The sequence below is a fragment of the Theropithecus gelada genome, chromosome 1, assembly GCF_003255815.1.
Source record: "Theropithecus gelada isolate Dixy chromosome 1, Tgel_1.0, whole genome shotgun sequence".
Taxonomy (NCBI): Eukaryota; Metazoa; Chordata; class Mammalia; order Primates; family Cercopithecidae; genus Theropithecus; species Theropithecus gelada.
In genome coordinates, this window is record NC_037668.1 from 76085500 (window position 1) to 76098659 (window position 13160).

The 13160-nt window shown below is 36.3% G+C and overlaps 1 protein-coding gene across 1 annotated transcript in view; it reads right to left on the reverse strand.

Annotated features, from left to right (window-relative positions):
- Positions 1 to 13160, reverse strand: part of LOC112611020 (selection and upkeep of intraepithelial T-cells protein 1) — a 218108-nt gene that overhangs the window by 189241 nt on the left and 15707 nt on the right. The window contains exons 4-7 of the mRNA XM_025364736.1: positions 9774 to 10121; positions 7885 to 8166; positions 4817 to 4931; positions 2583 to 2686 (exon numbers count right to left, since the gene is read on the reverse strand). Coding sequence (XP_025220521.1) covers positions 2583 to 2686; positions 4817 to 4931; positions 7885 to 8166; positions 9774 to 10121 — 849 coding nt within the window. The remainder of the gene's footprint in view (positions 1 to 2582; positions 2687 to 4816; positions 4932 to 7884; positions 8167 to 9773; positions 10122 to 13160) is intronic.

Sequence of the window (13160 nt, forward strand, 5' to 3'; positions counted from 1 at the left end):
CTAAAAATAAATTCATCAACCTCGCTACTTGGTATCTATACAAAAGCATAGAAATCAGTTTATCACAGGAATACCTACACTTGTATATTTATTGCATCACAATTCACAATAGCAAAGATATACAATCAACCTAAGTGTTCATCAGTGGATGAATGGATAAAGAAAATGTGGTACATACATACAATGGAATAGTATTTGCCAATTAAGAAGAAAATCATGTCATTTGCAGAAAGTTATATGGAACGGGAGGTTATTATGTTAAGTGAAATAACTCAGGCAGAGAAAGACAAATATTGCATGTTCTCCCTCATACGTGGGAGCTGAAAAAGCTTACTCATAAACATAGAAAGAAGAATGATAGATACTAGAAGCTGGGATGAGGGGATTTGAGGGGGAATTAAGAGAGATAGCTTAATGGGCATGCACATACCATTAAACAAAAGGTGTAAGTTCTAGTGCTCAACTGCAGAGTAGGATTAATAACAATGTAGTGTATGTTTATATATACACAATGTACATATACAATATAATGTGTGTGTGTACATATGTGTGTGTGTGTATATATGTATAGTATATATACAAATGGAATTATTTGGATAATGTATGTGTGTATATATATATCATAAATAGATTATCTCTATACAATATAATATATATACACATACATGCAAGTGCTGGCAAATATGTAACGAAATTAAAACCCTCATGCACTTTTAGTAGGAATGTAAAAGGGTACAGTCACTGGGGAAAACCATATAGTGGTTCCTCAAAAAAATAAAAATAGGATTACCATATGATCCATCTGTTCCACTTTGGGTATATACCCAAAAGGAATTAAAAGGAAGGGCTTGAGGAGATATTTGTACACTCCTATTTATAGTAGGATTATACACAATAGCTAAGATATGGAAGCAACACAAATGCCAATTGATGGATGAATGGAGAAGCAAAATATGCTATATTCATAAAATGGAATATTAGTCTAAAAAGGAATGGAATTCTTCAATGTGCTATAGTATGGATGAGCATTGAGGACATTATGCTAAGTGAAACAAGTCTGTTATAAAAAGACAAATATTTCTATAATTCCACTTACATGAGGAACTTTGAGTACTGAAAATCATAGAGACCAAAAGTAGAATGTGGGTTGCCAGGGCTTTGACAGAGGGGCAAATAGGGAATTATTGTTTGATGTGTACAGAATTTCAGTTTGGGAAGATGAAAAAGCTCAGATGAATTGTGGTGACGGGTGCACAACGTGAATGTACTCAATGCGTCCAAACTGTACACTTAAAAATGGTTAAAACAGTACATTTTATGTTATGTAGATTTTACCAAAATAAATAATAAAATTTTCTGTTTTTGAAAATACTTTGTGGGAGAATGTATCCCACAGAGTGGAAGAAAATATCTTTAAAACATATATTGACAATGACTTGAATCTAGAATACATTACCTCTCAATTTCATGATGCATTTACAATATTTTTTCCTTTCTGTTTTCCCTTAAAACAGTATACTAATATTTTTGAAACACACGGTGAAGGCATGTAAGTGCCTGAGTTGGGATCCTGGCTCTGCCATTATTTAGCTAAGTCATCTTGGATAAGATATTTAGCTTCCTTCTGTACCAGAATTTGTCACCTGTAACATCTCTTTCACTAAAGATTGAATATACTAATCTGTATAAAATTCTTAGCACACGTAATAAGCATGTAATATATATTAACTAATATCAAATCACTTTGCTCCTTTTCTTCTGGTAAAAGTGGATGTGCTATTTAGTCTACAGTTATTATTCACTGACTGAGGTATGGACATTTTTGGAGTAAAATACAAAAAACACTTTAATTTGGTTTAAGGTCATTTGTGTCTTCATTTCACAGGAGAAAATTATTGAAAAAAATCCTCTGAAGAGTCCAGCCCTACTTTATAACTTGTGATTTTTGGCTATAGCTCCAGCTTATGAAGAAGAATGACTGACTGATTATTGCCTTGCATATGTCATTTCCATAGGGACTTCAAAGATAAAGCTGAGGGCACATGTCAACGATGTTGAGTTCAGCTATCACAACATTTTCAAAACTACCGTTTCCATTTTACCAAAAAGGAAAAGAATCAGTTTCAGGTGTCGATGCAGACCATGAAATTTAGCAAACTGTGTGTCAACATGTGAATAATTTTGAGAAGAGTGTCTTTTGATTTACATTGGATATCTGAAAAAAATACCTATGACCTAAAACGTTTACGATATACTGAATTATTATCCCTTCTGGACTAAAAGTATGGTAAAAATCAGCATAATTTATTTGATCCTGTGATGTCCGATATTTGACAAAAATAAAGCTATCAACTAAAAGAAATATTTTCTTTTCCTAGGGGCAGAAGTATCAGAAGTTTGTAGCATTAAGCTCACAAACTTTAGGGGGCTGGATTCCAAATCCCAGGACATGAGGTCCAAGTACGTAGTGTTCCAGTAGTTCAAACAAGTATCATTGCTCTTTGGCTAAATATCTTGCCAGAGAATGGGCATTTAGAAAAGGAGACACTTTCAGCAAGTTCCCATTCTTTTAATCCACGTACCTCTGTTTCTGTGATGCAAAGTGATAGTGAGTCCAATGATTACACACATTGAAGAGAAGACTATCCCAATGCCTATCAGGCAGGGAGAATTCCAGTCACAGCACCTACCTGAAGAAGAAGAGATATTGTAATTATTAGTTATTGGTGTGGAGGCACTTTATATTGGGGCACAATGTGTCAAGAAATCAAGAGGTATGTTTTGATGCCACCCCCCTGAATTCATTTAGATTTGGGATAAGGCTTAGGTCTAAAGATCAGAGAGCTGTGGGTGACAGAGACAAGAAGAATGGCTGTTTCTAGGATGGGACGGGTTTGGGTTGAGGCTAAACAGGTCTGGAGGAACACAAATCCTTCTTTCTCTCCATCTAGAACGTCAATCAATGGGCTTCATTAGAGCACTAGATAGAGTTACGCTCCGATTGTTATCATTTTACCTGGGCTTGAAAGAGGCTGGGAGTCCAATAGTTCTGGAGACCTGTGAACTGCCTAAAAGATCATATGAGCTTTGGATATACGAATCTCATGAGTAAAAGTGTTTTCAACAAAATAATATTAAAAATCTTCTTTAGCACATGTAACAGCAACATCACTTGGCTATCTAGTCTGTCCATAAAATAGTCTATGATGTGGTGCTTACTACCACAGGTGATGCCATTCCACCACTGGAGTGTTATAGGCACACTGGAACTTAGTGGTTAAAATATGGAATACAGTGTCCATGTGGCTTATAATCGATCTTGTTTCCTACAATTACAAGCTGTGTGATTTTAGGTGCAATAGTTAACTTTGGTGTGTTTATTTTCATAATGTAGAAATTGGAGGCATAATAAAATTTAATTCAAAGTGTATTATGGAAGTTAAATGCACTAATTTCTGTGTATCTGTTGGTGTGGAGTTTTTCAGTAGTAAAAATACAACAAATGTTAGCCTCTAATGATGATGTAATAGTTGCTATTATAAAACTAATTCTGCATCCTTAAAAATGATTTATTCCAACTGATTCACCAACACCTTTTAAATAAAGTTGAAGAGATTTTCAGAAACTCAAATTATGCCCATGAGAAACAGTTGAATAACTGGGCACACTCCGTTTGGCAAAGGTCAATTTAGAGATGCTCCTGACTACTAATCTCTGAAGAGCTATCTGGGAAATGTCAGTTGTTACACATGTGACCTTAGAATGTTCAACAAACTGTAAGATACACAGAAGCAGGTCAGTATTAAATAAGGACAAGCATTAAAAGATGTATTGAAGTAGGAACATTAGAAAACACAAATCTCTTAAACCTTGGATAGTGTAAATAAGCCGATAGAAGCTACAATACAGTTTATTTTGCAGAACAGCAGCTAGCAGGGGTGAATGTTGGGGACTGGTGGCTTTCTGGTGGAGTGGTGTCTTCCCCAACCACAGTGGTGGAAAATGGCAGTTCTGAGGGTCAGATAACAGAGTTCAGGCCAGAAGAGCAGCTGGAAATGTAAAGGGAAAATCCAAGAAGTGGAGAGACGTGCAGCAGGACCAAGACCCAAATCCTTCACTGACAGCAGAACTACCCATGGTGGGAGGAGGACTGGGGACCTGGTGAAAAGCAGGAGGAGACCACAGGAGACTACTCTCCAAACACAGAGCTCTGCCAGAAGAGATCTGTAAGTCTGAAGCTTCTTAAATTGAGCATAACCCCAAATCATGAACAGTTATTTTTTTGTCTCTTAAATTTTCTTGCTTATCGTGCAAGTTCCCCCAATCCCTGCCCCCAACACCGTAGTTGACAATGAATGAAAACATCTTGTTTCAGGAAAAGTAAACCACCTGGTGTTGCAGCTAGTGTAACTCTCCCTATGTGGTATATTTTCCTGATGCTGTGCAGTTAAAACTTTATTTTATGCCCTGAAGGGTCATTGGCCTCCTTAAGAATTCAAGTGAGAAATGTGTGTAAATTTTGTTACGTGTTAAATGCTAAAAAGCTTTCCTAGGCCATTTGAAAATCTGTCACCATAAGGAAAATGGGTTTCAACTTGGTTGAGATACAAAAATATCACACTTTCAGATAACAGCATTGTCAACAGCTCCAGCAGCAAAAGAGAACAGTACATAGGATCAAGGAATGGGTGGAGAGCATATTTATAACATACACCCCAGAGTTCAGAACTTCCTGAGACAGACAGACCTGAGAATTATGGGTCATGCAGCTTTAGCTTCCCCACCCCCATTAGCATCTCTCATCCTTTAAGCCAACTTACGTTGCTCTCTTTGCTGTAGCTCAACACTGGGCATCATAATGAAGAATAGCAGAACAGCCAAGATTGCAACCAGAATCAGTATCCAGACAGAATCCCATGAAAATAGTTTATCTGAAATAGGGAGTCACAAATCTTACCACCAAACTAGAAATGATGATTAAACCCACCAAACTAGAAATGATGATTCATCCAAAGCATGTTTCTATTTAATACCTATCACCTTTGAATATAAACAAAGTCCAATTTGGGAATTATAATTGAACACGTGAAAAATGGGATAGGATCTGGAGTAGGGCAGAGCTGAATGTGAGTTAGTTTGAAGATGGAGCAAAGGTGAGTGAAGGCTGCTGTCCATGTTTTTTGTTTGTTTGTGACAGAATCTCACTATATCGCCAAAGCTAGATCGCAGTGTTGCAATCACTGCTCATTGCATCCTCAACCTCCCTGGCTCAAATGATCCTCTCACATCAGCCTCCTGAGTATCTGAGACTACAGGCACATGCAATCATGCCCAACTAATTTTTTTACTTTTTAATTTCTCGTAGAGACAAAGTCTTGCTACATTGCCTAGGCTGGTTTCAAACTCCTGAGCTCAAGGTATTCTACCCGCTAGACCTTTCAAAGTGCTGGGATTACAGGCACGAGTCATGGCGCCTGGCCTCTTCCGTGCTTTCTGACATTTAGTGAATAGAGATAAAATCTCCCTGAGATGTCTCTATTCCCAGGACTGTAACTCATGTTCAAAGTTTGTGCTCATTATAATTCTTTTAAATCATCATTTTTTAAGTGCATATACTTTTAAAAAACATTTTTCACTAAAGTTGTAAATAAATCAGCAGGACCTCCCCTGGCCCTTACTTTTCCTTTCTTTGTTTTATTCATATATATCCTGCTATGAACTGGGGGGAAGGAAGGTATGTAGTTTAGTCCTCCTTTATCCCCTGTAACTGTTTGTATTGCTGTTTCTGACACAACCATAATATGAAGCTTTTTTTCTGGAAAATCAAATGAGAAAATAAATGCAAAAATGTTTGAATGTAGTAAATTGCTAAAATTGTTAGGGGAGTCATTCCTGTAAGTGATAATATCCCTCTCAGCATGTGGCTCTCACATTAATTTCATAGACATACACAAACACTAGCACATTCATATTTACTTGACAGTTTACAAGACACTGTATTTCAGTCATTTAAGTATCAATTATTTATTGCATTCCTGCTATGTGCTGTGCAATATTTGAAGCACTTGGAGTGTATCAGTGTATAAAACCAACAAAGATTTCTATTTTCAGGTTTTAGAGGGAGACAGATAAGTGACAATAAACATAATAAATTAGTTGTATGCTGGGCTAAATGGTGAAAATAATATGGAAAAAAGAAAAATTAAGTAAGGTAAGGAGAGAAAGAATCAAGTAATTTGGGGGCAGGTGGCATTTTTTTTCAAGCTGGTTTGTCAAATTACTCTTTATTAGGGAAGTTGAGTTGAGCAGAGACTGGAAGGACAGAAGGGAAGTTAAAGCATTCTAGGAAGAGGGACCAACTAGAGCTAAGCCTCCAAGGCAGGAGCATGTCTGGCAGGTTTGGGAACAGAAAGGAGGTCTATGTGACTAGAGTAGAATGGACAAAGGAGGGTGTTAGGATATGAGGTCAGATAGGTAATGGGCGCAGAGATAATGCAGGACATTGAAGGGCATTTTACTGTGAAAAACGAAGGGGAGAAATTGCAGGGTCTTGAACAAAGGGTTCCTATTTATATGATGAGGATGTACCATAGTAGACAAGAGTAGAAATAAGAGGACATTTAGGATGCTATTACCAAAGTTCAGACCATGGGTGATGGTGTCTCAGACTTGGATAGCAGTAGTAAGTTGGTGAGAAGTGATGATATGCTGGGTATATTTTAAAGGTAGAGCTAACAATATTTCTTATTAGATGTGATGCAGAATATGAGAGAAAAATTAGTGTCAAGGATGAATTCAATAATTTTGTTCTGAGAAACTGAAAATATAAGGTGTGATTGGTCTGGTCAGGCATGGTGGCTCATACCTGTAATCCCTGCACTTTGGGAGGCTGAGGGGGGCTGATCACGAGGTCAGGAGTTGGAGACCAGCCTGATCAAAATGGTGAAACCCCATCTCTAATAAAAATACAAAAATGAGCCAGGCGTGGTGGCACACACCTGTAATCCCAGCTAGTCAGGATGCTGAGGCAGGAGAATCACTTGAACCCAGGAAGTTGAGGTTGCAGTGAGCCGAGATCGTGCCATTGCACTCCAGCCTGGGTGACAGAGCGAGACTCTGTCTCAAAAAAACAAAAAGTGTGACTGGAAAGACATTAATTAAGCCAATTGGCAGGTAATCAGGAGTTAATTTTATGATGTGTTTGGTTCAGGATATTTATTAGACTTCTATGTTGAGATGTTGAGTTCGAAGATGAAAACAGAGTTTGGAGAGAGGTCTGGGCAGGAGATACTATTGGAGGAGCCACAGTCACATTGATGGTATTCAAAGTCTTGAGACAGAATGAACTCACATCAGAGGAAAGGCTCAAAAAACTAAATCTGGGAAACAGAAAACCAAATATTACATGTTCTCACTTATGAGTGGGAGCTAAATGATAAGAACACAGGGACACGTAGAGGGGAACAACACACACTGGGGCCTGTTGGAGAGTGGAGGGTCGGAAGAGCGAGAGAACAAGAAAAATAATTAATGGGCACTAGGCTTAATACTTGGGTGACAAAATAATCTGTATGACAAACCTCCATGGCATAAGTGTACCTATATAACAAACCTCAACATGTACCCCTAAACTTAAAATAGAAGTTAAAAAACAAAACAAAAACTATGTCCTGGGAACCTGAATAGCAAGAAGACAGAGTGAAAAGAAAAAGACTATAACAAAAAGAATAAGAAAGAAAACAAGCAAGAAGACAATTAATAAAACCAAGAGAAAGTAATGTCTTGGAAACCAAGGGAGGAAAGTATGCATATGATTTTTTCCTCTTTAACTTACACATTTTATGGCAATGGCCATCATTTGAAGAACAAACACTCAGATCGCACCTGATAAGACAATGCTTGTCCTTTCCTCTTGACCAGTTACAGGATTTCGAAGGTAGCAAGTGATGTTGCCATGGGAGCTATCTCTAAGGAGAAGGCTCATCTTCATGTTGAACAATTTGTTTCCATCCTGTGAATGGGATTTTGATGAAGGTGGAATGATCTTTCCTCTGCTGTCTCTCCATTCCATTTGAGGCTGTGGGAACCAACCTTCTGAATTACACTCCACTAAAAGACCTTTGGTATTCGGAGGATGAATAAGAATTTGTATTTCTAAACTTGTAGCTGGTTGGAAAACAAAAAGGGAGAAACTATATATATTTAGGGGAAGAGAAGAAAACAGAGAACAGAGGGGAAAAGACTTCCTGCCCCCTTTCATCCGTGTGTCCTTAGATATTGATAGCTAAACTCTATGGGGCTGATTGTCATGACAAGCCATTCAAAAAGGAACAGGGATAAGCCATACTGAAGTGTTGTGATAAACCTATTAACAACATAGTCCAAAGTAAGTGAGGTGAGAAAATGCCTGTTTTTTCATTTATTCTTTCACTCAAAATGTGGGCTATTAACTAAATTCACATAACTCGACTAGATCCTTGGATTATGATATACAAAAAAATCAAGATCTCAGTCCTCATAGGATTTATGGCTTAATGTTTTTTCTTTTATCTTCACCATTAGCCACTTCTGAGCCACCATAACAAATTACAAATAATAAACAACATTATAAATGCATATTTGCAACTTTAATTAAAACTTTAACTTTCACGTATTTTACATACAATAGATATTTTTACATGCAATATGTTTTACTTAAAAATACGTAATACATTAGTGTTTTCAAAATATGATACATACCACTTTAGAGAAAATAGATAAGGCTTTAGAGAAAATAGATAAGAAAAAAGAAATTTTCAGGATTTACCTGGGACATAAGTCTTGCCTAATATGTGGGCAAAGAAAGAATGAACAGAGATTTAAACTGTGACTCTAGAGTAGCTCTGTCTAATAAAATTTTCTGCAATGATGGAAATATGTGTGCCCTCTAATACAGTAGCTGCTTGCCACATGAGATGACTAAACACCTGAAATGTGGCCATTGAGACTGAAAAACTGAATGCTTAATTTTATTTAATTTTCATATGAATGTAAATGGCCACATGTGGCTAATATATATCATATTGGATAGCTCAACTGTAGACTATAGAATTGAGTGTCACATAATATCCAGTAAAGATGTTAAATGTGACTGCCCTGTATCCCTCCACATGTGTCCTCACATTTGTGAAGCCCTTGGTTTGCTTCAAGTCCTCCATCTCCTCTCCATTTCTCTGTCATTCAGAATACTTCAAGTGTGAGGTGATTTGCTTAAATGCTTTGTATTTGCAAATAACATCTATATAGTATATATATTGTAGAACTTTGAAGATAGTGGGTGAAGCCTTTTTGAAACACATTTAGAAAAGTGAATCTGTAACTAGGTAATCAGTGAATTGATTCAGGGAGAAATCAGAATAAGAATTACCATTAAGGAGTCTATTGTAAAGATTCAGGTACTTTCAAAAGTCAGGTTTTACTAAAGTGTTGCCAGAAATAGCTAGAAGGATTATAACGAATTTTAAAAGGATTCTGTTAATTTTTTAGCAATCTAACAATATATGTAGACGTAAAAAAGCAGACAGTATTTACTGATAGTTTTGATGTCTGCACAGGCATAATTCTCATTCTTGATCCTCCACTCCTTCTAATTCAAACACTAAACTCATGAATTTGACCTTGTTAACCAGACCATATAAGAGAAAAATAGAAATAGTGAGAATTTTCCTAATACTCAGCCTCGTACAGGTTGAGAATCTTGGATGCATAGAAAACTCACAGGGATCCATCCTTACCTGTGACCTTCACTTCTGCAATGGCCTCTTCATAGACATCTCCATCTTTGAAGAAGCAGTGGTACTGCCCGTCATCATCAGCACTGACATTAAGGATCCTGAGGGTCACTTTACCTTCTCCAATGGCTTCTTTCAGGAGCTTTGTCCGCTCCACATACTTGGAGATAGTTTCTCCATACAGGTCTTTACCCTCCTTATACAGGTAAACAGGTCGTGTGTAGTGACTCCGGAACCAGCGTATCTCCATGTGTTCTGCGCTTTGTGGTGGAGACAGCTGGCAACTGAGCTCAACATTCCCACCCAGTGCAGCCAAGACTGGCCTCTCTAAGCTATTCACTGTGAATTGCTCTGGGAAGGCAGACAGCAACCAAAGGGTGAGACATGGACTGAGACAAAATTTTCATTTGAATTATTATATCACACACACATATAGACACACCCACACACACACCCCCCCACACACACATCTTACTGAGAGTAAATTCTTTTGTTTTCCCTTTTCCTTGAAAACACCTTTACTTTGCACTTTGTTTGAATGGAAATTTACAAAATTATTTCCTTTAAGGAATATGGGCCAGAGGCAGTGGATCACGCCTGTAATCCCAGCACTTTGGGAGGCCGAGGCAGGCGGATCAAGAGGTCAGGAGTTCAAGACCAGCATGACCAACATGGTGAAACCCATCTCTACTAAAAAATACAAAAATTAGCCAGGCTTGGTGGCACAGGCCTTTAATCCCAGCTACTCAGGAGGCTGAGGCAGGAGAATCGCTTGAACTCAGGAGGCAGAAGTTGCAGTGAGCCAAGATCTCGCCATGGCACTCCAGCCTGGGCGACAGAGTGAAACTCTGTCTCCAAAAAAAAAAAAAAAAAATATGAAAAATGGTTTCCATTGTTGCTGTATGGTTTTCATTTCTTTTAAAATAAAAAAAAATTACTACCACCAATATAATAATTGCTCCTTTTCATTCTATTATTTCATTTACTCTAAACATACTTTCAGGCAGTTCTTAAAATTTACTCCATTTTAACTATAATGAATCCATGTATGAATGCATTTGTCTTTTTCTGGCTCTTTCATACTGCTTCTTGAATTGGATGATTCTTGTCTTTCTTAAATTCTGGAAAATTCTCACACATTCTATGTTTAATTTGACCTCTCTTATTCTTTGCAATCTCTTATTATGGAAGTACTGTGCTTAACACATTGCATCTCTCTATTTTCTTGGATTTTACCAGCAAGATGTTTTAAACTATCACCACCTGCCCCTGCAAATGTCCACAGGTTAGGATGTTTCATTTGTTGTTTTCTGCTTGTGATGCCACTTGGCTGTAACGGATGTTCTTTGAGGCTCAGAAATTCTCAAAGTTGATATTTAGTCCCTGACTACAATAAGGTGTGGGAAGAGGGGACATTTCAGACTCTCCATTTTGGTCCCTTGCCCCACTCATTGAGGAAAGTGAAACTGTTTTTGCAGAATTATGCCTGAGTCAGTGAAAGACATCTAACGTAACTGCCTCCATCTTTCTTCTAACCCCCAAGTTGTTCTTGTTTATTCCTGGACGTAGGCTGAGCTAACTTTGGGAGAAACTTCTTTATAGTTTATAGTTTAAAAGTAAGATGATAACAGTCCTTTCTCAAAGCAGGTCTCCTTCTTGCCTGGGGACTAGATTGCCTCTGTAGGACTAACATTAGTCACAAGATTAGAAATTAAGGTTAAAGAGTCATGCAGCTGGAAGCTACAACATTCTGACCCTCCCTACACTGCTCCTAGGATCAGTGCTTGAGATATTTTGCAGACTCTGCAAATTTTAGTGCCTTAATCAATTAAACTCCAATTACATATTTAAAACATTGATTATTTTGAGTGTTTTAAATGCATATGTAACAGGCAAAATATCACATATAGAGTGATTACAAGCTAATTGTCACATTTACCTTTATATCTATTTTAAAATAATAATAATAATGCAAGGTAAAATCATTTCATTGTTATTCCATACCAGTTTTTATATCTAACTAGACATATAATTGATATATTCTTAAGGTTGTATAATACATATTTTATCAAATTTTCAGGTTTACAACAATCTTAGAGAAAATAAAGAAAAAGAAAGAAAAACTTTCAAAGGCATAATGGGAAATATTAGAACATTTTATGTTAAAATCAACAATACAGCACACATAACTTGATATAACAATTTGAGATCATGAAAATAAAAATACCTTTGAAATACTTCAAAAAAGAAAATATGTTTGTAAACTTTTTATAGAAAAATTATATTAAAAAAACACTGAGCAGAGAATATCTCTACAAGATATTTAAATTAGTTATATAAATACTATCTTTTTTAAAAAAGTTCTGTAATTAACCTATGAGAAGAAAGTTCAATGGGACAGAGTTTGGAGATGCAAATCCTTAGAGGAATTTGGTTTATGACAAAGATAACGTCTGGGGTATCTGAAGAAAGATTGATTACTTAATAAATAAAAAAACCCTAGGTATTTAAAAAAAAGATGTCAGATTGTAATCTCAATTTTTATATAAGAAATCATTTTGCATGGGTTAGTTTCAAAATATAAAATAAATAGAAAAAGTTGTTATAATCTTGATGTGTGGTCTAGAAAACTCTGACTAAGCAAACATAGACTTGGACACTATGAGAAGAAGAAACAGCTGAGAAGCACAACATAAAAATAAGTCAAGTATACATATGTAACAAACCTGCACGTTATGCACATGTACCCTACAACTTAAAGTATAATAATAATAAATAAATTTAAAAAAAAAAAAGTCAGGAAATTGAATTTCAAACTGATCAAGAATGTATAGAAAAGGTACAACAGATCACATATTAATTCATTATTTTCAAATTTTGATTCATTAAAATTAAAAATGTCTGCTCTGCAAAAGCTTTTGTTAAGAGAAGAAAAAGACAAGTCACAGACTGAAAAAAATTGCAAAAGACATAGCTTACGAAGGACTTGTGTGCAGAACGTAAAAATTAACAGTAGAAAAACAAACAACACAATTAAAAATGGACAAAATATCTGAACAGATACTTTATCAAAGAAGATACATAGATGGCAAATTAAGATATCAAAATGCTCAAAATCATACATAATTTAGGAATTGCAAATTGAAACAATGAGATACTAACCTAAACCTATTATAAGAATGGCTGAAATCCAAATTACAAACAAGGATGTGAGGAACAAGAACCCTCATTTATTGCTGGTGGGAGTGCAAAATGGTATAGGAACTTTGGAAGACAGTTTGATAATTTCTTACAAAGCTAAATATAAGATTACTATAGAATCTAGAAATTGTGATCCTAAGTAAACCCAAATAAGTTGGAAACCACATCCAACGAAAACTTGTATACAAA